The sequence below is a fragment of the Cajanus cajan genome, chromosome 1 (genome assembly GCF_000230855.2).
Source record: "Cajanus cajan strain Asha chromosome 1, NIPB_CcT2T_4, whole genome shotgun sequence".
NCBI classification, from domain to species: domain Eukaryota; kingdom Viridiplantae; phylum Streptophyta; class Magnoliopsida; order Fabales; family Fabaceae; genus Cajanus; species Cajanus cajan.
In genome coordinates, this window is record NC_138517.1 from 91,236,451 (window position 1) to 91,260,400 (window position 23,950).

The following is a 23,950-nucleotide window of genomic DNA, read 5'->3' on the forward strand; positions in this document are numbered from 1 at the left end:
ACAATACATGAATTATGAATTATAAATGCGTGTATTTAATGTTTTTGCAATGCATTTTATTCAATTTTTTTTCCTCTTGTAAAATCTTGAAACAAAAAAGTTTTAATCAGGTAAAAAAAATCTATAAAATAGTTCCCAGATGTTTTTAAAATAGAATTTTAAATTTAAAAAATGTATTTTTCATTAATCGAATACAGCAGATGTATAGTATTGCATTAGAATTAGATATAAATTAAAAAAATAAAGTGCGAGAAACTCAAAAAAAAAAAAAAAAAAAAAAAAAGCCTTTTATATTTCCCTTGGTGCAATCACTTTTGTATAATATAACAGCTTGTAGCAATGCGCAAGCATCCATTTCCGTTCCCAAAATATTAGTAACTAATATTCGCTCTCAAGGAAAAGAAGAAAAAACCCTAAAACCCTAATCTCCCAAAACCCTACACTCTCTCATGGCGTCGTCGTTGATTCGCCTCCGCCGCACCCTCCGATCACTCTCCGGCGTGGCCAACTCGTTATCCGCAACGCACGCGGCCTCGTTTTCCGCCCCAATCCGATGCTCCGTTTCATCAAGTTTCCACTCACCGAACATGGTGGTTCAGTCCCGTTCGCTGAGGTCATCCTCAATTTCGCTTCTCTCTGTTCGATCCTCACAGGGAAACATCCCCGACGAGATTGGTCCCGACACGATTCTCTTCGAAGGCTGCGACTACAACCACTGGCTCTTCGTCATGGACTTCCCCAAAGACAACAAACCCTCTCCCGAAGAAATGGTTCGCGTTTACGAGGAGACTTGTGCTAAGGGTCTCAACATCAGGTTCATTTCTTAATTTCTCTCTTCTTTCTATTTAACTCTACGTGAGACAAGGTTTCTGATTATAAGCTCTAATCCTCATTTACACTAGCATATTAGTTTGTGAAAAATTATTGATGGATTACATTGTCTAACATTTTTTTTTATTTGTTAAAATTTATTGAAAACTATATAACTACAAATGAAACTCATTAAATAAGAAGAGTAACCAACAAATTATTATGATTTTCAATAAATTTTAGCTAATATTCTATAGTGTTCTCAAGCGAGTGTCAGAGACTTCGTTTGAATGAACCATCTATTTTTAGTCCCTGGGTTGATATATTGAGGGACTAATTTGAGGAATTTTTCAATTCTTGAGGGACTATCAGCCTGTTTGGAATATTTGAATACAAGTTTAAAAGTGCGTTTTAGAGTTCCTTTACTGAAAAATACTCTATTTTCAATAAAAAAAAAAGTTTTGAAAAACGTTAACAGTTTATATCCAAACAGGCTCTATGTAGCATGATTTCTATTACTTTAGGGACTACTTAGGACTTAGGAGAGAGAGTGATACTTCAGCGACCAAATTAATGGTTTATTCAATGTTGTTTCTTAATTCTTAGTTGTGGGCTTTTCTTTGAATGTGTGGTATTATTAGTGTGGAAGAGGCGAAGAAGAAAATGTATGCGTGCAGCACAACTACCTACACTGGCTTTCAGGCAGTTATGACTGAAGAAGAGTCCAAAAAATTTGAAGGTGTTTATTTCTACTTTCAAATTTCAAATTCCATAACCCAGTCCGGAGAATAGAATTTGATTTTGATGTTTGATTTGCTGTGTATTAACAGGTCTTCCTGGAGTCATCTTTGTGCTGCCAGATTCATATATTGATCCGGTGAACAAGCAGTATGGAGGTAAGGTTTGGTCATGTTATAATGAATTGATTGGGTTATTCATTACTAGTTCAATTTCAAGATGATGAGCATTTTGATTGTTTGCTACCCTTTTGATTGCAAGAATAGTTCTGAAAGAAAGTTTTCGTGTGTGATAAATAGGAGATCAGTACATTAATGGAACAATCATCCCTCGACCTCCGCCAGTACAGTATGGGAGAAACCAAGGAAGACGAGACAGGAATTGGAGTCCTCCTGGCCAATATAACCGGCAAGACAATCAGATGCCAAACCCTCAAGGGAATCCCTCTTACAGTAGTCAGGGGTCCATGCCAGGGGATGGAAGGAACTATGGACCTTCACAAAATTATCCACCCCAACAAAACTATGGCCAAGCACCGCAGAATTATCCACCCCAACAAAAATATGGCCAAGCATCGCAGCATTATCCACCCCAACAGAACTATGGCCAAGCATCACCAAATAATCCACCCCAACAGAACTATGGCCAAGCATCACCAAATAATCCACCCCAACAGAACTATGGCCAGGCATCACCAAATTATCCACCCCAACAGAATTTTGGCCAAGCATCACGGAATTACCCACCCCAACAGAACTATGGCCAAGCATCACAAAATTACCCACCCCAACAGAATTATGGTCAGGCATCGCAAAATTATCCACCCCAACAGAACTTTGATCAAGCATCACAGAATTATCCACAACATCAGAAGTATGGTCCTGCTTCACCACCATATGCACAGCAGCAAAGCTTTGGACCACCAGGACACGGAGATAGAAGAAATTATATGCCACAGCAGAACTTTGGACAACCCGGACAAGGAGATAGAATAAATCCTGTGCCAAGGTATGGTGCTTCAGAGGGGAGGGGTGATACTTTTACCCCACCTTATATGGAGGATTTCAAACCATCATACATGAAGGAATTTGAACAGGCTGAGCAGGGGAATCATACTGCCAAAGAGCAGACAGGATCTCAACAAAGATATCCACCTTCTGGCCAGGGCAACTTTACTGGGGAGGTATGCTAGAGTCTGGAGAAATATTCAAGTTTCTATTTCTGGACCAGATTAGTCATAATAGAAATAAATGTTTTATATATTTAGTTCAATATTTTAAATTAGTGTGAAACTGTAATTGCTGAGCCTATATCTGTTTAATTTTTGCTATTGAGGAAATTATCAATTTTGTCTCAATTAATGCAAAAAAGTGACTTGATTTTGTTGTTTTCTGCAGGGAAGATATTGATAGTGATCTGAGATGTATGCGGCTCGTATTAAAGTTCTAATCACATTCTTAGTTGATCGCATGTCCTAGCCAATTTGACGGATAATTTATATTCAGTTGTTGTATATCCGTCATTTTTCAGTCCATGCTCTGTTTTGTGACAATGTTAGATGTGGTATGTAAAATTGGTACTGGCTGCTGCCTTGTCTTTTTGAACATGGTTGAACTGTGAATTTCATGTGGCTCTTTCCAGTGTCTCTCGTTCTCCTTGTCACTTACAGAATAATAAATGATTGTGAATTTGCGTTCTCTATTACCGACTCATTTAATAAAATTATGGCAATATATTAATTAAAGTCACGTGACAACAATGATGGAATTAAAATTTTAGATAATGAAAACAACACTTATTCGTATATTTATAATATTAAAAAATTTATATATCATTTTTAAAAATATAAATATATATTATAATTATTTTTTACAAATTTTTATATTTATAATTATAACTAGAATCAGGTAAAATTAGATTATATTATAATTTAGTAGATTTAAATATAATCTATGTTGAAAATACATATTCTAAATATAATTTATTTGTAATAAATATTTTTTTTAATAATTAGTTAAAATTATAGTAGAATCAGGTAAGATTAGGTTATATTATAATTTAGTGGATCTAAATATAATCTGTGTTAAAAATACATATTCTAAATATAACTTATTTATTTATTATAAATATTTTTACAATATTTTATAGGAATAAACAAAGAAAATAATTTAATATCTTTTAAAAATTATAAAATATTAAAAATTAATTTCTTTTTCTAAACCATGTTTTATAATAACTACTTGAGGCAGTTAAAAGTTAATTTTTTTATTGACTGGTTTAATAAAATATTGTTTTAAATAATTTATTAACTACTTTTTAATAGATTGAATAATGATATTCAATCTATAGATTTGAAATATATATATATATATATATATATATATATATGTTTTTTAAGATTTTTTGGGGGAAAATAGACTGTAACACCATATCTTAAAGGATGAATTTCCTTTGATTTATATTTTTAAGTATACTATTATACCACTTAAAATATAAAAAAAAATCTTCATATATCCATTCTGAATAACTATTCACAACTTTTAATATTTGTCTATGTGTAACTATTAGAAGCACGAATTGTCTTGACCTCTCTAATATTAATATAATTTAAGACGAATTTTTAAATATTTGTTAATTAATGAATTTATAGTGAACCAAATGAATTATAAAAATATGTTGGATGATCTGTTGTTTATGAAATAACAAATAGTGATCTTTTAAAATGATATATCATTTTAGATTTTTGTAATTGAAGAAATTGTGACTTCTTAAATTTACAATTTCTTCGGTAATTACTAAGGACCGCATAGCGCAGTGGATTAGCGCGTCTGACTTCGGATCAGAAGGTCGTGGGTTCGACTCCCACTGTGGTCGTTAGGTTTTTGATTTGATAAGTTTGAGAGAAACGGCGTCGTTTTGGTGGAATGATTGAGTTTTAGCGCTCTTGCTGAGTGATAAGTAACGGATAAGAGCGTGTGGAAGTGTTTATTTCTTGGGAATGAAGTCAACGTCGTGAAATTGAAATCCCAATGAGTTGCTCAGTGAAGAGACGCATTGAAGAAGATCAACTGATAGTGACGCCACTGGGCGGCGGAAACGAAGTTGGTCGTTCATGCGTCCACATGTCCTACAAGTCCAAATCCGTCTTATTCGATTGCGGAATCCACCTCGCTTATTCCGGCATGGCAGCTTTGCCCTATTTCGACGAGATCGACCCTTCCGCCGTCGACATTCTTCTCGTCACCCACTTCCACTTGGACCACGCCGCTTCCCTCCCCTACTTTCTCCAGAAAACCACCTTCCGAGGCCGCGTTTTCATGACCTACGCCACCAAGGCCATTTACAAGCTCCTCTTGTCCGATTATGTCAAAGTCACCAAGCTTTCCGTCGACCACCTTCTCTTCGATGAAAACGACATCAATCACTCCATGGATAAAATTGAGGTACGGTTTCTTTTCCATTTTCTTTAGGGTTTTACGTTCCTTACTGCCTATACTAATCACTGACTTCAGGTTGTTGATTTCCATCAAACCCTGGAAGTGAACGGGATTCGGTTCTGGTGTTACTCTGCGGGTCATGTCCTTGGTGCTGCTATGTTCATGGTTGACATTGCAGGTGTGAGAGTGTTGTACACTGGAGACTACTCGCGTGAGGAAGATCGCCATCTTCGTGCTGCTGAGATTCCACAGTTTTCGCCGGATGTTTGCATTATAGAATCCACCTATGGTGTACAGCACCATGAGCCTCGGCACGCAAGAGAGAAACGCTTCACTGAGATTATCCATTCAACCGTTTCTCGAGGGGGTCGTGTGTTGATTCCGGCGTATGCCCTTGGTCGTGCTCAGGAGCTTCTCCTGATCATTGATGAATATTGGGCAAATCATCCTGAGCTTCGGAATATACCCATCTATTATGCCTCTCCACTTGCCAAAAAATGTTTGACTGTTTATGAAACATACACGCTTTCCATGAATGACAGGATCCAGAATGCCAAGTCGAATCCCTTTTGCTTCAAGTACATATCGGCTTTAAGTAGCATTGAGGTTTTCAAAGATGTAGGACCATCTGTGGTCATGGCAAGCCCCGGTGGACTTCAGAGTGGGCTTTCCCGGCAATTGTTTGATATGTGGTGCTCTGATAAGAGAAATACTTGTATTTTACCGGGTTTTGTTGTGGAAGGGACGTTGGCCAAAACCATCATGACTGAACCCAAGGATGTGACTCTCATGAATGGACTGGCTGCATCTCTGAACATGAAGGTGCACTACATTTCCTTTTCAGCTCATGCTGACTCTGCTCAAACAAGTGCGTTCTTGAAAGAGCTCAATCCTCCTAACATAATTCTTGTACATGGGGAAACTAATCAGATGAACAGGCTCAAACAGAAGCTCATGAGTCAATTTTCTGATCGCAACACCAAAGTTCTTACTCCAAAAAACTGTCAATCTGTTGAAATGTATTTCAGTTCGCAGAAAATGGCAAAAACCATAGGGAAGCTGGCTCAAAAAACACCCGAAGTCGGTAAAACTGTCGGTGGTTTGCTAGTTAAAAAAGGCTTCACATATCAGTTTATGTCACCTGAGGATCTCCATGTCTTTTCACAGCTAACAACAACAAACATCACTCAGAGAATTACTGTCCCTTATTCAGGAGCCTTTAGTGTCATACATCATAGACTCAAACGGTTATATGAGAGTGTAGAGCAGTCCGTGGATGAAGAATCTGGAGTTCCAACATTGCAAGTCCATGAGTGCGTTACAGTGAAGCTTGAATCAGAAAAGCATATCTCCTTGCATTGGCCATCAGACCCCTTGAGTGATATGGTGTCAGATTCAATTGTTGCTCTGATTTTAAAAATAAGTCGCAATGTGCCAAAACTAATGGATGAATTTGATGTCATTAAAATGGAGGAAGAGAATAAGAAGAAGACAGAGAAGGTTATGCTTGCCCTCCTTATCTCACTTTTTGGAGATGTGAAGGTAGGTGAAAACGGGAAAAAATTGATAATTAACATTGATGGGAATGTTGCAGTGCTCAATAAAGAAAGTGGGGAAGTTGAGTGTGAAAATGAAGGTCTAAAGGAAAGGGTAAGGGCAGCATTCCAGCGCATTCAAAGTTCTGTGAAACCAATTCCTCTTTCAGCACCTTAATTTTTTCCTAGTTAGTATAGTTTGAAGTCAAATAAAAGATAGATTAGATCAAACATTTCTTACCCTTGACTGAGAATCCTTGACAATTATACATATTCAAAGAATGGTCACTGAATAAGAGACTATGTCAAGATTAAAAGTAAAATCTTGAGGTTCCCAAGGATAACCAGACTGTTATCTGTGGAAGTGTTTGAGACTTAAGTTGAAATGACATGGATTTTGTATGTAGCCCTCACAAGACAGTCTAAGAATGAGACATCCAATGCACAAAAATATTACGACAGTTTAGCAACACACTAGGAGAACTCCTTGGGTCACGTATAATTTTCACCTAAAACGTGTTGAAAAGCAAGTGTTACTAACATTCCCATCGCATAGGACTTGAAAGTTGAATTGGAAAAGCATATTATGTGAATAATAATTTCATAGAAAATAAGTTCAAGCTATATATATTTATCTCCCCTCCCTTCATAATTTTGTTGATGATGGTGTATGGTCACCACATTTATGTCACTTCACTCTGGGGTCTGGGCTGAGTGACATTACATATATACGACGGTCTTCATGAAACTTTTGCAGAACTCCAAATCCCGTAATGCACTAGACATGTCTATAATATAGCCAACAACCGGAGCAAAGCGTGTCAGAGGAAGTTAAGGGAATGAGGGAACATTTGATGTAGATGTAGTATCTTGATCAGGTCAGCGTTTAAATTCATGGTTCACCAAGTTTTCTTCCATCTGGTATGAACTTACCATATGCCATGGTTTACTGGTAAAGCCAGCTTATATTCTTAAAATTATCTTTAGAAATAATGTGTAACATTGCAGAATGGTTCTAACAAATACGATGTAGAAAGGTCTTCTAAAAACTACAATAAAGTTACATAAGAAAATTGTTATGAAATCAGCGTGATACGGAAGCGCTGGATCGCGTCAATTGGAGATAATGAGAAGGAAGTAGAGAGACAAAAATATTGACACACAATATTTACGTGGAAAACTCCAAATTTGGAGAAAAACCACGGAAGAACGAGAGCAAAATTATTTCACTATGTAAAAAGGAGAGTACAAGAAAGTTCTCTAATATGATGAGAACAGAAAGTTAATAAATCTCCAATAATATGAAGACTTAAAACAAAAATGATCTCTCAAATTTTCTGACTAAAAATACTCTCTCAAATGGAACTAGAAAGATATTAAGATGAGTAAAAAACTCTCCTTTTTCTCTCAACTTCGGTGTGTATTGTGGTGAGCAATGAGTGCCTTTTATAGGCAAAGAATGCACCGAGAATCAAGCAACAAATGAAGAAAATGTGTGTGAACACAATATGTTGTATTCAAAGAAAGTTGCACCGAGTTTGGCTGAAAATTTGAGCCATCGAAAGTTGGAAAGTTGGCACCGCAACTTTTGACCAACAATCTCCACCTTGGCTCAAATTTGATAAGTTGCTCATCGTCAGATAAAGTCCCAAAGGATATTCAAGTGCTGTAAAGACCAATTAAGTTCAAACAATGTTGAAACTTAGCATTTGGAAGTGGCTTAGTAAGCATATCTGCTGGATTATCAGAAGTATGAATCTTTTTTACTACAACTTCACCAACAGTAACAATATCTCGGATAAAGTGATGTTTTACATCTATGTGTTTGGTCTTGTCATGATAACGACTATTCTTGGTCAAATGAATAGCACTTTGGCTATCACAAAACACAATAAGAACCTTTTGTGTGAGACCAAGTTCATTGACCAAACCTCGAATCCAAAGAGCCTCTTTCACACCCTCTGTTGCAGAAATATATTCTGCTTCAGTTGTTGACAATGCAGCAATAGATTGAAGTGATGCTTTCCAACTAATAGCAGAATTGCAGAGAGTAAAGATGTAACCAGAAAGAGATCTTCTTCTATCAAGATCACCACCATAATCTGAATCAACAAAACCTGCAACATCATTGGTTGTAGCTTTGCATCTATCAAATACCAAGCAAATATCTGTAGTACTTTTAAGATACCGAAAAATCCATTTGACAGCACTCCAGTGATCCTTTCCAGGATTATGCATGTATCTGCTTACCACGCTGACAGCATATGCTATATCAGGTCTAGTGCACACCATAGCATACATTAAACTGCCAACTGCACTAGCATATGGAACGTGTGACATACGCTCCATCTCTTCTTTTGTTTCTGGACAAAGGTCTGATGATAACTTGAAATGTGCAGCAAGTGGAGTGGAAACAGGTTTGCTGTTGCTCATATTAAATCTGTCAAGCAATCTCACAATATATTTTTGTTGAGATAAGATCAATTTACCAGCTTGACGATCCCTGTGAATCTCCATGCCAAGAATTTTCTTAGCTGCACCTAATTCCTTCATCTCAAACTCACTGTTGAGTTGAGCTTTCAATTTCCTGATCAAAGACTTATCACGTGATGCAATTAACATATCATCAACATAAAGTAACAAGTATATGAAAGTTCCATCAGAAAATTGTTGGAAATATATACAGTCATCATATTGACTCCTGGAATAACCTTGCCGAAGCATAAAGGAATCAAACCTTTTGTACCATTGTCTAGGAGCTTGCTTGAGTCCATATAAAGATTTCTTCAATCGACAAACAAGATGCTCCTTACCAGGAACAACAAATCCCTCAGGCTGATGCATATAAATTTCTTCTTCCAGCTTTCCATGTAGAAAAGCTGTCTTTACATCAAGTTGCTCCAATTCCAAATCAAACAGAGCAACAAAAGCAAGCAAAACACGAATGGAGGTATGACGTACAACAGGTGAGAAGATCTCATTAAAGTCAATGCCTTCCTTTTGATAAAAGCCTTTGACAACTAATCGTGCCTTGCATCTAGGATCTTCAACACCAGGAATACCATCTTTCTTTTTATAGATCCATTTGCACCTTAGAGGTCGTTTGCCTTCAGGGAGCTTTGTCAAACTCCAAGTGTTGTTCTTATGAAGACTTTCAATTTCTTCATTCATAGCCACTAGCCACTTAGACGATTCAGCACAAGAAACAGCTTCAGTATAGCTGGCAGGTTCAATATCATCATTTACTTCTTGTGCAATAGACAATGCATAAGCAGTCAAATTATCATCACCAGTGTATCTAGCTGGCCTTTTGATTTGTCTTCTTGGCCTATCTCGAGCAATATTATAATCATCCTGTTGTTGAATAGGATGAGTAGTGTGATCATCAATATGATCATCAGTGCTAGACTCAGTGGTAGAGGAAGATGAAACATCAACATTAGGAGCTGCAGACTTCAATTCCAACTCCACCTTCTCGCTAGTACCCTGTAGATTATTAGTACTAGAAGAAGAGACAGAAGATTGTTTCCCAGAAGATAATAATGCATCCTCATTAAAAGTCACATCTCTACTAAGAATTATTTTTCGTGACTTAGGATCTGAACACCATAAACGATATCCTTTGGATTCAGATGCATAACCAAGAAATATGCACTTAATAGCTCTTGGAGCTAATTTTCCATCATTGACATGTGCATATGCAGGACATCCAAAAATTCTTAAATTAGAATAATCAACAGGATTACCTGACCAAATTTCTTCTGGAATTTTGAAGTTAAGTGAGGAGTGTGGTGATCGGTTGATCAAGTAGCAAGCTGTGGATGCTGCCTCAACCCACAACTCACGTTGATGCCACAACCCAGCATTTGAGAGCATACAACGAGCTCTCTCAAGGATAGTTCTGTTCAAACGTTCTGCAACACCATTCTGCTGGGGTTTGCCTGGAATGGTTTTGTGTCTAGCAATACCATGATTTGCGCAGAACTCATTAAAGTCACCTTCACAGAACTCCAAACCATTATCTGTTCTGAGCTTCTTGACTTTCTTTCCTGTCTGAGTTTCAACAAGAGTTTTCCACTTCTTGAAAGTGGGGAAGGTCTCATTTTTATGCCTTAGAAAATAAACCCAGACTTTTCGAGAAAAATCATCAATAATGGTCATCATATAGCGACGTCCTCCATAAGAAGGAACTTTAGAAGGTCCCCAAAGATCAGAATGAATGTAATCAAGGATACCTTTTGTACGGTGAGTTGCAGTGGAGAAGCTAACTTTTTTCTGCTTCCCAAAGACACAATGTTCACAAAACTCCAACTTATCGATACCTTGATTACCAAGAAGACCTTGCTTGCTCAGAAGGTGCATGCCTTTTTCACTCATATGGCCTAGGCGCATGTGCCATAATTTGGTGACATCTTTATCATGCATAGAAGATGAAACAGCTGCTGATCCTGTCACTACAGATCCTTGCAAGATATACAAACTACCAACACGGTTAGCTTTTAATAAGGTAAGGGCACCTTTAGATACTTTTAGTACTCCATCTTCAGCTGAATACTTGCACCCAAGTGATTCGAGGGTGCCAAGAGAAATTAGATTCCGCTTTAAGTCAGGAATAAAGCGAACTTTGGAAAGAGTCCTAACAATGCCATCATGAGTCTTGATCTGAATGGTACCAATTCCTGCAATCTTGCATTGGGTATCATTACCCATTAAGACAATACCACTATCAACAGGTTCAAGAGTGGTAAATAAGTCCTTATAAGGACACATGTGAAAAGTACATCCAGAATCAAGAATCCACTCATCTTTGCTCCTCTTATCAGAAGAGACAGAGAACATAACATCACCATCGGAATCAGTTTCAATATTAGCAGCTTCAGCAGGTTGTTTATTTTTCTCTTGTTTTTCTTGTTTCTTTTTCAAGATAAAACAATTAGAGATATCATGCCCATATTTCTTGCAATAGTGACAGGTTTTGTTGGATTTACGCCCTCTAGATTTGGATCTGCTCTTCTTGTTACTGGTACTCCCTTTTTCTTGAGTTCTACCTCTGACACTTAATCCCTCACCCTTGTCCTCAGAATGAATATCAAGATCAAACTTTTCCTTAGACAATAAATTAGATTTAACATCTTCAAAGGATAAGGTATCATTGTTGCTATACAACATAATTTCTTTAAAGTGTTTATAGGTAGAAGGTAAAGAGACAACCAACAAAACAGCTTTATCTTCATCATCGATTTTAATATCGATATTTTCCAGATCCATAATAATAGAGTTAAATTCATCAAGATGAGATTGAATAGGAGTACCTTCGATCATACGGAGTGTGTATAGTCGTTCTTTGAGACGAAGTTTGTTTGCGAGACTTTTAGTCATATATAGAGATTCCAACTTTAACCACAAAGCAGCAGCGGTGGTTTCGTTGGCTACTTCACGGAGAACCTCCTTAGACAAACATAATTGGATTGCTGAAAGCGCCTTTTCATCCAACTCGTCCCATTGCTCATCTGTCATGGAATCCAGATTTTCTGACTTTCCATATAAAGCTTTCCTTAATCCGTTCTGGATAAGAACGGCTCTCATTTGGACTTTCCAAATAGAAAAGCTAATTTTGCCGTCAAACTTCTCAATGTCAAATTTGGTGACTGTAGACATCTTGAATCTCCAATTGAACAAGCAGCTCTGATACCACTTGTTATGAAATCAGCGTGATACGGAAGCGCTGGATCGCGTCAATTGGAGATAATGAGAAGGAAGTAGAGAGACAAAAATATTGACACACAATATTTACGTGGAAAACTCCAAATTTGGAGAAAAACCACGGAAGAACGAGAGCAAAATTATTTCACTATGTAAAAAGGAGAGTACAAGAAAGTTCTCTAATATGATGAGAACAGAAAGTTAATAAATCCCCAATAATATGAAGACTTAAAACAAAAATGATCTCTCAAATTTTCTGACTAAAAATACTCTCTCAAATGGAACTAGAAAGATATTAAGATGAGTAAAAAACTCTCCTTTTTCTCTCAACTTCGGTGTGTATTGTGGTGAGCAATGAGTGCCTTTTATAGGCAAAGAATGCACCGAGAATCAAGCAACAAATGAAGAAAATGTGTGTGAACACAATATATTGTATTCAAAGAAAGTTGCACCGAGTTTGGCTGAAAATTTGAGCCATCGAAAGTTGGAAAGTTGGCACCGCAACTTTTGACCAACAAAAATTGTAAATATACTTCTCAATAAAATGTTTATATTTTTATTTCTTAACCACAGTCTTAAGATCATTAGTCAGCATTTTTCATTAAAAAAAATTGCTTATAAAACACATGATTTATCAAAAATTTATAATTTTTAATAAGTTTTTGTCAATAATAAAAAAATATTAAAAGTGGTAGAGACAATTCGCTAAAATCTCTCTAATTTTGAAGCTAAGCAAATTTGTGATATTATTACTTTAAGACCTAGATTAATCAATGTGAAAGAGGTCTTTTAAACAATGGTATCGAGTTTGAATATATATATTGTTCCGGTATATGCCTAAAAGTCACACGTAACTTAGGAGTCGAGGTTTAGGGTAATTTATAAACACCCTTCTTTCTTAACCCACCGAGACGTCTTTTAAAGGACAAAACCGTGACGGTCCAACGAGTCAAAGCGGACAATATCTCGGATGCGGTGACCCTAACGATGATAACGGACTTACGATAGGAACATTGGCGCTAGATGGAGGGCCCAAGCCACTCTTTCCCCTTAGGAGCTTGTTCCGGTGCCTAAAAATCTTCTTAACCTCGAATGCGGTGACCCTAACGATGACAGCGGACTTACAGTAGGAACACACACACACACATATATATATATATATATATATATATATAATTAGATATTTAAAAGATTTTTTTTAATGTATATAATAATTAGTTGATTCATCGTGCGATACATAAGATTATTTAATTTTTTTTAAAATGATTGATAATTGTATGCTGAGATATTATATATAAATCTATTTACATGTGATACATGTTATGTCAAAGAGATTAACGTATATTTATTATATATGTATATATTTTTTCTTTTGATAGAGATTGATGAGAATTTTATTAAATTTAGTTGATTTTTTTTCTATTGGACCTACTAAATTTGGATTTATAATATAGAAAAAATAATAAAAATATTTACTTGTATGTTATAATTTTTATAGTTAATAAAAAACAGTAGCATAATTTTCTAAAATGAATTTTTTCTTGAGCCTTGAAATATAATAATTACACTCGAGCTGGATATGAGTTGGGTTTAAAAGAAAGTGTGTTGGATTCTCTGTATTAAAGTAAACGGCGTCGTTCGGAGTTGAGGAAATAGGGTTTTAGCATTGTGCAGTGAGAGTGAGAGTAGTAGGAAGAGAGATCGAGAAGCGAAGCACGATGAGTTCGGTGAAGAGACGAGAGAGTGTGCGAAGCAGCAGAGAGGAAGATCAACTGATAGTGACGCCATTAGGCGCCGGAAACGAAGTGGGTCGTTCATGCGTTTACATGTCCTACAAAGGCAAAACCATTTTGTTCGATTGCGGAATCCACCCTGCGTATTCCGGCATGGCCGCGTTGCCCTATTTCGACGAGATTGACCCTTCCACCGTCGACGTTCTTCTCATCACTCACTTCCACTTGGACCACGCCGCTTCCCTCCCCTACTTTCTCGAGAAAACCACCTTCAAAGGCCGCGTTTTCATGACCTACGCCACCAAGGCCATTTACAAGCTCCTCTTGTCTGATTTCGTCAAAGTCAGCAAGGTCTCCGTCGAGGATATGCTTTATGATGAACAGGACATCAACCGTTCCATGGATAGAATTGAGGTATTACGCTTCCGTTTTAGGGTTTCGATCTTCCCATTCAATGCCACCTTAACTGCTACTGTGACTCTTATACTTTGTATATAACAGATATTAGTGACTGCAGGTTATTGATTTCCATCAAACAGTGGAAGTGAATGGTATTCGATTCTGGTGTTATACTGCAGGCCATGTCCTTGGGGCTGCTATGTTCATGGTTGACATAGCTGGTGTTCGAGTGCTGTACACTGGAGATTATTCACGTGAGGAAGACCGCCATCTCCGAGCTGCTGAGACCCCACAGTTCTCCCCCGATGTATGCATTATAGAGTCCACCTATGGTGTACAGCACCATCAGCCTCGGCACACACGGGAAAAACGCTTCACTGAGATTATCCATTCAACCGTTTCTCGAGGGGGTCGTGTGTTGATTCCGGCGTATGCCCTTGGTCGTGCTCAGGAGCTTCTCCTGATCATTGATGAATATTGGGCAAATCACCCTGAGCTTCGGAATATACCCATCTATTATGCCTCTCCACTTGCCAAAAAATGTTTGACTGTTTATGAAACATACACGCTTTCCATGAATGACAGGATCCAGAATGCCAAGTCGAATCCCTTTTGCTTCAAGTACATATCGGCTTTAAGTAGCATTGAGGTTTTCAAAGATGTAGGACCATCTGTGGTCATGGCAAGCCCCGGTGGACTTCAGAGTGGGCTTTCCCGGCAATTGTTTGATATGTGGTGCTCTGATAAGAGAAATACTTGTATTTTACCGGGTTTTGTTGTGGAAGGGACGTTGGCCAAAACCATCATGACTGAACCCAAGGAGGTGACTCTCATGAATGGACTCACTGCACCACTGAACATGCAGGTGCATTACATTTCCTTTTCTGCTCATGCTGACTCTGCTCAAACAAGTGCATTCTTAGAAGAGCTCAACCCTCCTAATATAATTCTCGTTCATGGGGAAGCTAATGAGATGGGCAGGCTCAAACAGAAGCTCATGACTCAATTTGCTGATCGCAACACTAAGATTCTTACTCCGAAAAACTGTCAATCTGTTGAGATGTATTTTAATTCACAGAAAATGGCAAAAACCATAGGGAAGCTGGCTGAAAAAACACCTGAAGTTGGAGAAACCGTCAGTGGTTTGCTAGTTAAAAAAGGCTTCACATATCAGATAATGGCACCTGAAGACCTGCATGTCTTTTCACAGCTAACAACAACAAATGTCACACAGAGAATTACCATCCCTTATTCAGGTGCCTTTAATGTCATAAGCCATAGACTCAAACAGATATATGAGAGTGTAGAGCAGTCAGTGGATGAAGAATCTGGAGTTCCAACATTGCAAATCCACGAGTGTGTGACTGTGAAGCATGAATCTGAAAAGCATATCTCCTTGCATTGGACATCAGACCCCATTAGTGACATGGTATCAGATTCTATTGTTGCTCTGATTTTAAATATCAGCCGTGACATCCCAAAAGTAATGGCTGATTCCGATGCCATTAAAATTGAGGAAGAGAATGAGAAGAAGGCAGAGAAGGTTATGCTTGCCCTCCTGGTTTCACTCTTTGGAGATGTGAAGGTAGGTGAGAACGGGAAATTGATAATTAACATTGATGGGAATATAGCAGAGCTTAACAAAGAAAGTGGGGAAGTTGAGAGTGAAAATGAAGGTCTCAAGGAAAGAGTAAGGACAGCATTCCGGCGCATTCAAAGTTCTGTGAAGCCAATACCTCTTTGTGCACCATAGTTTATTCCTTACATTGTCTTGGGAAATGGTGAAATGCCAGCGATAAGGAACTCTAGCTCACATGCTCCGCTAACATGAGATATTTATCACAATATGTAGTTACTGTCCCTTTAATATAAAGAGCTTGGACAACAGAATTCTCTGCTTTATTTTGTTTATTCTTCGAGTATTTAATCATTCAATTTAAACTTATTTTCTTCAAATGTTTTATCATTCTGTCTTACTTTTTGGTCTCTGCTATTTTCTCCCTGATGGTGCCTATAGACAACAAACACTATAGCGCATCTTCACAATAGCATCACAATAGAGTGTAGTTTTCTGTTTGTTATTATGCACCCTAGAGACTCGTGGCTGTCACCTTCATATGCCTGTTCTTCCGATGTCCTTCTTGTTAAAGCATTATAGTTTTCTTTTAATTTAGACATGATTGAAATTTTGGTAACTAAGCATCTTTTGGTGGGAGATACAGTGGAGTCTTTTTGGTTTGGTATTCATTACCTTAAAATTAGTAGGGATCTCCCTCGTGTAGATGATCAGGTTTTCTCTATAATTAATCCCCACAACTTCGTAGTTGAGTCATAAGTGAAAAAGGATGTAAAAATTTAGAAAACCCATTTCTGGCATACGTGTTCTTTTCTACCTGCATCGCGAGTGTCTGTTTCAACTTTGAGGAAATGACATTTCTTAACTGACGAATCTTTGAACTAATTTTTTATTATTTTATATTAATACAATAATGTTGAAAAGTATATCTGGGATTGAGATTCGTTGCGCTTTAAACTATCACGACTTGTTTTCCTTCATGAAATTAATAAGATAAAGGAGAATATTAAGCACTGCCCTAAGACACGTTAAAAAATTAAAAGTAGATTTTTTTTTGTGTGAAAAATATAATATTTAATATATCTGATTATGATTTTGAATAGAAGTATTTTATTTAGTAATTTCTTTATTGATATGCTTAACATACTCGTTTGTAGGATTTTTTTAAGAGGGTTTGTAGGTTGTTTATAACATTAATATAAATATAAACTAATTCTATCAAAAGTTTGTGTATGCAGTTAGTTGGTTCAATAAAACTCGAGAAATGGTATTGATGAATGTTATGAGTTACATTCATTTGCCTCGCGTATTACTTCATTTTTTATGAACATAATTTAGACTCATTTTTTTTGTATCAAATACTTAAAAAAAAAAAAAGGTGGTTTTCTTTTAAGGTTGTTATACAAATTTAAATTTATCAAATAATCTCTCAATTATATGTAAAACAAGTCAACTGTTGATCAGAATACTTGAAATGTTGTCATTCTATTGATTTCCTCATTAATATTAAACATAAAGATATGTTCATTTTCTTAAAAAACGAATGAAAGTGACGGTAACACGATATTAAAACAAGGGAAAATTAAGATCAGTGAGAAGTTAATATATGTTTATATTCCCATTTTAATTTAGTAAAGCAACAACTTTAGTGTATATTTAATTGAAAGAACTAAAGCTTTTAGGCTAACTAGATGGAATTCTGAGCCAAATTAAATACACTTTTCCTAATATCTACACAAGCATAAACTATATGAATGCAAAGAAGTATAGTCTCTTGCAAACCAAATACCCGTGACATATAGCGTGTTTTTTCTTATTAGCAGACATAGCCTGTTGTATGATAGAATATTGGATTTAAAAACGGTTATAGTACTAATGAAGAATTCGGTTTGATCAATGACAATGATATTTGCTCTTTCAAGAAATAAAAGTAAATGTATTAATTCCAACAAAGAAAATAATTTAATATCTTTTAAAAATTATAAAATATTAAAAATTAATTTCTTTTTCTAAACCATGTTTTATAATAACTACTTGAGGCAGTTAAAAGTTAATTTTTTTATTGACTGGTTTAATAAAATATTGTTTTAAATAATTTATTAACTACTTTTTAATAGATTGAATAATGATATTCAATCTATAGATTTGAAATATATATATATATATATATATATATATATGTTTTTTAAGATTTTTTGGGGGAAAATAGACTGTAACACCATATCTTAAAGGATGAATTTCCTTTGATTTATATTTTTAAGTATACTATTATACCACTTAAAATATAAAAAAAAATCTTCATATATCCATTCTGAATAACTATTCACAACTTTTAATATTTGTCTATGTGTAACTATTAGAAGCACGAATTGTCTTGACCTCTCTAATATTAATATAATTTAAGACGAATTTTTAAATATTTGTTAATTAATGAATTTATAGTGAACCAAATGAATTATAAAAATATGTTGGATGATCTGTTGTTTATGAAATAACAAATAGTGATCTTTTAAAATGATATATCATTTTAGATTTTTGTAATTGAAGAAATTGTGACTTCTTAAATTTACAATTTCTTCGGTAATTACTAAGGACCGCATAGCGCAGTGGATTAGCGCGTCTGACTTCGGATCAGAAGGTCGTGGGTTCGACTCCCACTGTGGTCGTTAGGTTTTTGATTTGATAAGTTTGAGAGAAACGGCGTCGTTTTGGTGGAATGATTGAGTTTTAGCGCTCTTGCTGAGTGATAAGTAACGGATAAGAGCGTGTGGAAGTGTTTATTTCTTGGGAATGAAGTCAACGTCGTGAAATTGAAATCCCAATGAGTTGCTCAGTGAAGAGACGCATTGAAGAAGATCAACTGATAGTGACGCCACTGGGCGGCGGAAACGAAGTTGGTCGTTCATGCGTCCACATGTCCTACAAGTCCAAATCCGTCTTATTCGATTGCGGAATCCACCTCGCTTATTCCGGCATGGCAGCTTTGCCCTATTTCGACGAGATCGACCCTTCCGCCGTCGACATTCTTCTCGTCACCCACTTCCACTTGGACCACGCCGCTTCCCTCCCCTACTTTCTCCAGAAAACCACCTTCCGAGGCCGCGTTTTCATGACCTACGCCACCAAGGCCATTTACAAGCTCCTCTTGTCCGATTATGTCAAAGTCACCAAGCTTTCCGTCGACCACCTTCTCTTCGATGAAAACGACATCAATCACTCCATGGATAAAATTGAGGTACGGTTTCTTTTCCATTTTCTTTAGGGTTTTACGTTCCTTACTGCCTATACTAATCACTGACTTCAGGTTGTTGATTTCCATCAAACCCTGGAAGTGAACGGGATTCGGTTCTGGTGTTACTCTGCGGGTCATGTCCTTGGTGCTGCTATGTTCATGGTTGACATTGCAGGTGTGAGAGTGTTGTACACTGGAGACTACTCGCGTGAGGAAGATCGCCATCTTCGTGCTGCTGAGATTCCACAGTTTTCGCCGGATGTTTGCATTATAGAATCCACCTATGGTGTACAGCACCATGAGCCTCGGCACGCAAGAGAGAAACGCTTCACTGAGATTATCCATTCAACCGTTTCTCGAGGGGGTCGTGTGTTGATTCCGGCGTATGCCCTTGGTCGTGCTCAGGAGCTTCTCCTGATCATTGATGAATATTGGGCAAATCATCCTGAGCTTCGGAATATACCCATCTATTATGCCTCTCCACTTGCCAAAAAATGTTTGACTGTTTATGAAACATACACGCTTTCCATGAATGACAGGATCCAGAATGCCAAGTCGAATCCCTTTTGCTTCAAGTACATATCGGCTTTAAGTAGCATTGAGGTTTTCAAAGATGTAGGACCATCTGTGGTCATGGCAAGCCCCGGTGGACTTCAGAGTGGGCTTTCCCGGCAATTGTTTGATATGTGGTGCTCTGATAAGAGAAATACTTGTATTTTACCGGGTTTTGTTGTGGAAGGGACGTTGGCCAAAACCATCATGACTGAACCCAAGGATGTGACTCTCATGAATGGACTGGCTGCATCTCTGAACATGAAGGTGCACTACATTTCCTTTTCAGCTCATGCTGACTCTGCTCAAACAAGTGCGTTCTTGAAAGAGCTCAATCCTCCTAACATAATTCTTGTACATGGGGAAACTAATCAGATGAACAGGCTCAAACAGAAGCTCATGAGTCAATTTTCTGATCGCAACACCAAAGTTCTTACTCCAAAAAACTGTCAATCTGTTGAAATGTATTTCAGTTCGCAGAAAATGGCAAAAACCATAGGGAAGCTGGCTCAAAAAACACCCGAAGTCGGTAAAACTGTCGGTGGTTTGCTAGTTAAAAAAGGCTTCACATATCAGTTTATGTCACCTGAGGATCTCCATGTCTTTTCACAGCTAACAACAACAAACATCACTCAGAGAATTACTGTCCCTTATTCAGGAGCCTTTAGTGTCATACATCATAGACTCAAACGGTTATATGAGAGTGTAGAGCAGTCCGTGGATGAAGAATCTGGAGTTCCAACATTGCAAGTCCATGAGTGCGTTACAGTGAAGCATGAATCAGAAAAGCATATCTCCTTGCATTGGCCATCAGACCCCTTGAGTGATATGGTGTCAGATTCAATTGTTGCTCTGATTTTAAAAATCAGTCGCAATGTGCCAAAACTAATGGATGAATTTGATGTCCTTAAAATGGAGGAAGAGAATAAGAAGAAGACAGAGAAGGTTATGCTTGCCCTCCTTATCTCACTTTTTGGAGATGTGAAGGTAGGTGAAAACGGGAAATTGATAATTAACATTGATGGGAATGTTGCAGTGCTCAATAAAGAAAGTGGGGAAGTTGAGTGTGAAAATGAAGGTCTAAAGGAAAGAGTAAGGGCAGCATTCCAGCGCATTCAAAGTTCTGTGAAACCAATTCCTCTTTCAGCACCTTAATTTTTTCCTAGTTAGTATAGTTTGAAGTCAAATAAAAGATAGATTAGATCAAACATTTCTTACCCTTGACTGAGAATCCTTGACAATTATACATATTCAAAGAATGGTCACTGAATAAGAGACTATGTCGAGATTAAAAGTAAAATCTTGAGGTTCCCAAGGATAACCAGACTGTTATCTGTGGAAGTGTTTGAGACTTGAGTTGCAATGACATGGATTTTGTATGTAGCCCTCACACGACAGTCTAAGAATGAGGCATCCAATGCACAAAAATATTACGACAATCCAACAGTTGAAGGTTGATAGTTTAGCAACACACTAGGAGAACTCCTTGGGTCACGTATAATTTTCACCTAAAACGTGTTGAAAAGCAAGTGTTACTAGCATTCCCATCGCATAGGACTTGAAAGTTGAAACGGAAAAGCATATTATGTGAATAATAATTTCATAGAAAATAAGTTCAAGCTATATATTTTTATCTCCCCCCTCCCTTCATAATTTTGTTTATGATGGTGTATGGTCACCACATTTATGTCATGTCACTCTGGGGTCTGGGCCGAGTGACATTACATATATATGACGGTCTTCATGAAACTTTTGCAGAACTCCAAATCCCAAAATGCACTAGACATGTCTATAATATAGCCAACAACCGGAGCAAAGCGCGTCAGAGGAAGTTAAGGGAATGAGGGAACATTTGATGTAGATGTAGTATCTTGATCAGGTCAGCGTTTAAATTCATGGTTCACTATCAATTTAGAGTACTTTTTAAAATTATTTATGTAAAAAAAATTATTTTGAAACTATTTACACCTTGGAGTATTTTACTATAGTGTCGCTATGACAAGTGTATTTTTTTAAATTCTAAGAAGCCATGATCGTCATATTATCAACATTGCTACAGTCTATGACGACACAAAACGGCTTCAACGAAGTCGCTATAGCCTACAACACCACCAATTAAATAATTTTTTATAATAAAACTTACTGAAAAATTGAGAATATAATATTTTTTAACAAAAATAACATAAAAAATAATAAAACTAAAAATATTTATAATATACATGTAATAAATTGAAATTTGATAAAAATTAAAATTTCACATAAGTATAAAATTAAAATTTCATAAAAATTGATTATAAATAAAATTAAATTAAAAATCAAGACGTTGCTATGGCTTATAGCGACTTAGTGTCGCTATGACATACAACGCCACATTTTAAATAATTAATTTTAAATTAATTTTCTGAAATTTTAAATATATAATATTTTTTAACAAATAAAATTAATTTAAAATTTTGTATAGTGTATAATATAATAAATTAGAAAATAAAATAAAATATATATAGCGACACAATTTATTTATAAAAAATAGCATAAAAAATAAAAAATAATAAAAATAACAAAATATTTTATTTAAAAAAAGCTAAGAATATTAAAAAATATAAATAGAATAAAACAGAAGTATAAAATTTTAATTTGAAAAAATTGATAATATAAATGTGAATAAAATAAATAAATAAATAAATCATGAGGTCGCTATGGCCCATAGCGCCTCCTTTGATAAATATTTAAAATATATAAAATAAAAATATAAAAATAAACTGAAGAAAAAATGGTTAAAAAAAATATTTAAAATATATAAATTAAAATTAATAAATTAAATGAAGGAATAAAATGAAAAAAAAATGGATAAAACAGAATTATAAAATTAAAATTTAAAATAAATTAATAATATAAAATAAAATAACAAAATAATAAAATAATAAAATAATTATAAAAAAAAAGGAAAAATGGAAGTTATTATAGCCTATAAAAATATTGTATCGCTATAGACCATAACGCCTCCGTTGTTTACCATCATGAAACAGGTATAAGTTGTTTGTTTCAATTACACATGCAGTAGGAAATTGTGATACCTACTCTCTCTTGAATGGTTTTGTTTTATAGATCCTTGATGATGCTTTATACCCTTTTTCCTTTTTATTTATTTATTTATTTATTTTTAATATTTTTATTTTATTTTAAATACTTCTTTTTTTTTGTCAGTTCTTTTTTAATTAACATATAAAAAAAATCTTAATAGATTTTAAAAAAATAATTAAAAGTACACAAATAAAAAAAATTATATTTAATTTTTCAATTTTTTTATAATTCTTTTATTTTATACTTCTTTTTTTTATTTATTAAGTTTTGTTTATATTTTTTTGCTTCACTTAATTAAAATAAAAAAACAACTACATAAATAAATATTTTTAATTAAATTTATAAACAAAAATGTTAAAAATAAAACATAATTTAATAAACAAGGTCGTTATGGTCCACAGTGACACAATATCACTATGACCCATAGCGCCTTTAGATAAAATATTTTTTTAATAATAAATAATATATATTAATTATATTTTTATAATGGGGATGAAGCCCATAACAACTTTACAAAATTCGCTACAGCCTATAACAATTTTTATTGGCTAAATTTTAACTGTTCGTAATTATCAAAAAGAAAAGGTACATGTGTCACTTGTGTCGCTATGGATCATAGCAACACCATAATAAAATGCCCCAAAAGTATAAATAGTTTTAAAACAGCCATATTTACATAAATAATTTGAAAAAATACCCCCAAATTAGTCACTCAGCCCCAAGCTTTCTTCCATCTGGTATGAACTTGCCATATGCCATGGTTTACTGGTAAAGCCAGCTTATATTCTTAAAATTATCTTTAGAAATAATGTGTAACATTGCAGAATGGTTCTAACTGTTGAAAAGTCAAAGAAGGTGGCTGCCAATGAAATCAAATTTGGCAGGCCACCGAAATCAAAATTGGAGGCACAGTAATCAAATTGAATTTGGAAACCGAATTCCAAATTGGAGGCCACCGAATTCACAATTTGATGGAGCGTTCACACTGCAATCGTTCCTTATAAATAGCAAGCCACTCCGTTCATTTTATGCAATCCAACGAAAGCATAAACACATAAGAAAATTGAGAGAGAGAGAAGCTCTTAATTTTTCTGGGTGTAGTTGGGTCGTGGGTTGTGAGTGGTTGTGAGTATTTTGAGAGATTGTGAGTGTTT

The 23,950-nt window shown here is 35.6% G+C and overlaps 4 protein-coding genes and 2 non-coding genes across 6 annotated transcripts; all 6 read left to right on the forward strand.

Moving 5' to 3' along the window:
- Window positions 1-334: 334 nt before the first annotated feature.
- LOC109803544 (uncharacterized) lies at window positions 335-3,193 on the forward strand. Its single transcript, XM_020365161.3, has 5 exons — window positions 335-814; window positions 1,452-1,549; window positions 1,641-1,706; window positions 1,848-2,731; window positions 2,946-3,193. Exons 1-5 carry the CDS (start codon window positions 450-452, stop codon window positions 2,955-2,957), a joined length of 1,425 nt encoding a protein of 474 aa, XP_020220750.1. The 5' UTR covers window positions 335-449; the 3' UTR covers window positions 2,958-3,193.
- A 1,155-nt stretch (window positions 3,194-4,348) lies between these two features.
- Window positions 4,349-4,422, forward strand: TRNAR-UCG (transfer RNA arginine (anticodon UCG)). The gene has a single exon. It is a non-coding gene; the product is annotated as a tRNA-Arg (tRNA).
- On the forward strand, window positions 4,393-6,936 carry LOC145953842 (cleavage and polyadenylation specificity factor subunit 3-I-like). Its single transcript, XM_083067626.1, has 2 exons — window positions 4,393-4,991; window positions 5,061-6,936. Exons 1-2 carry the CDS (start codon window positions 4,578-4,580, stop codon window positions 6,696-6,698), a joined length of 2,052 nt encoding a protein of 683 aa, XP_082923752.1. The 5' UTR covers window positions 4,393-4,577; the 3' UTR covers window positions 6,699-6,936.
- A 6,915-nt stretch (window positions 6,937-13,851) lies between these two features.
- LOC109794583 (cleavage and polyadenylation specificity factor subunit 3-I) lies at window positions 13,852-16,311 on the forward strand. Its single transcript, XM_083067627.1, has 2 exons — window positions 13,852-14,370; window positions 14,474-16,311. Exons 1-2 carry the CDS (start codon window positions 13,942-13,944, stop codon window positions 16,106-16,108), a joined length of 2,064 nt encoding a protein of 687 aa, XP_082923753.1. The 5' UTR covers window positions 13,852-13,941; the 3' UTR covers window positions 16,109-16,311.
- A 2,212-nt stretch (window positions 16,312-18,523) lies between these two features.
- On the forward strand, window positions 18,524-18,597 carry TRNAR-UCG (transfer RNA arginine (anticodon UCG)). Its single transcript has one exon. It is a non-coding gene; the product is annotated as a tRNA-Arg (tRNA).
- LOC109804546 (cleavage and polyadenylation specificity factor subunit 3-I-like) lies at window positions 18,575-21,368 on the forward strand. Its single transcript, XM_083067625.1, has 2 exons — window positions 18,575-19,166; window positions 19,236-21,368. Exons 1-2 carry the CDS (start codon window positions 18,753-18,755, stop codon window positions 20,868-20,870), a joined length of 2,049 nt encoding a protein of 682 aa, XP_082923751.1. The 5' UTR covers window positions 18,575-18,752; the 3' UTR covers window positions 20,871-21,368.
- Window positions 21,369-23,950: the final 2,582 nt, after the last annotated feature.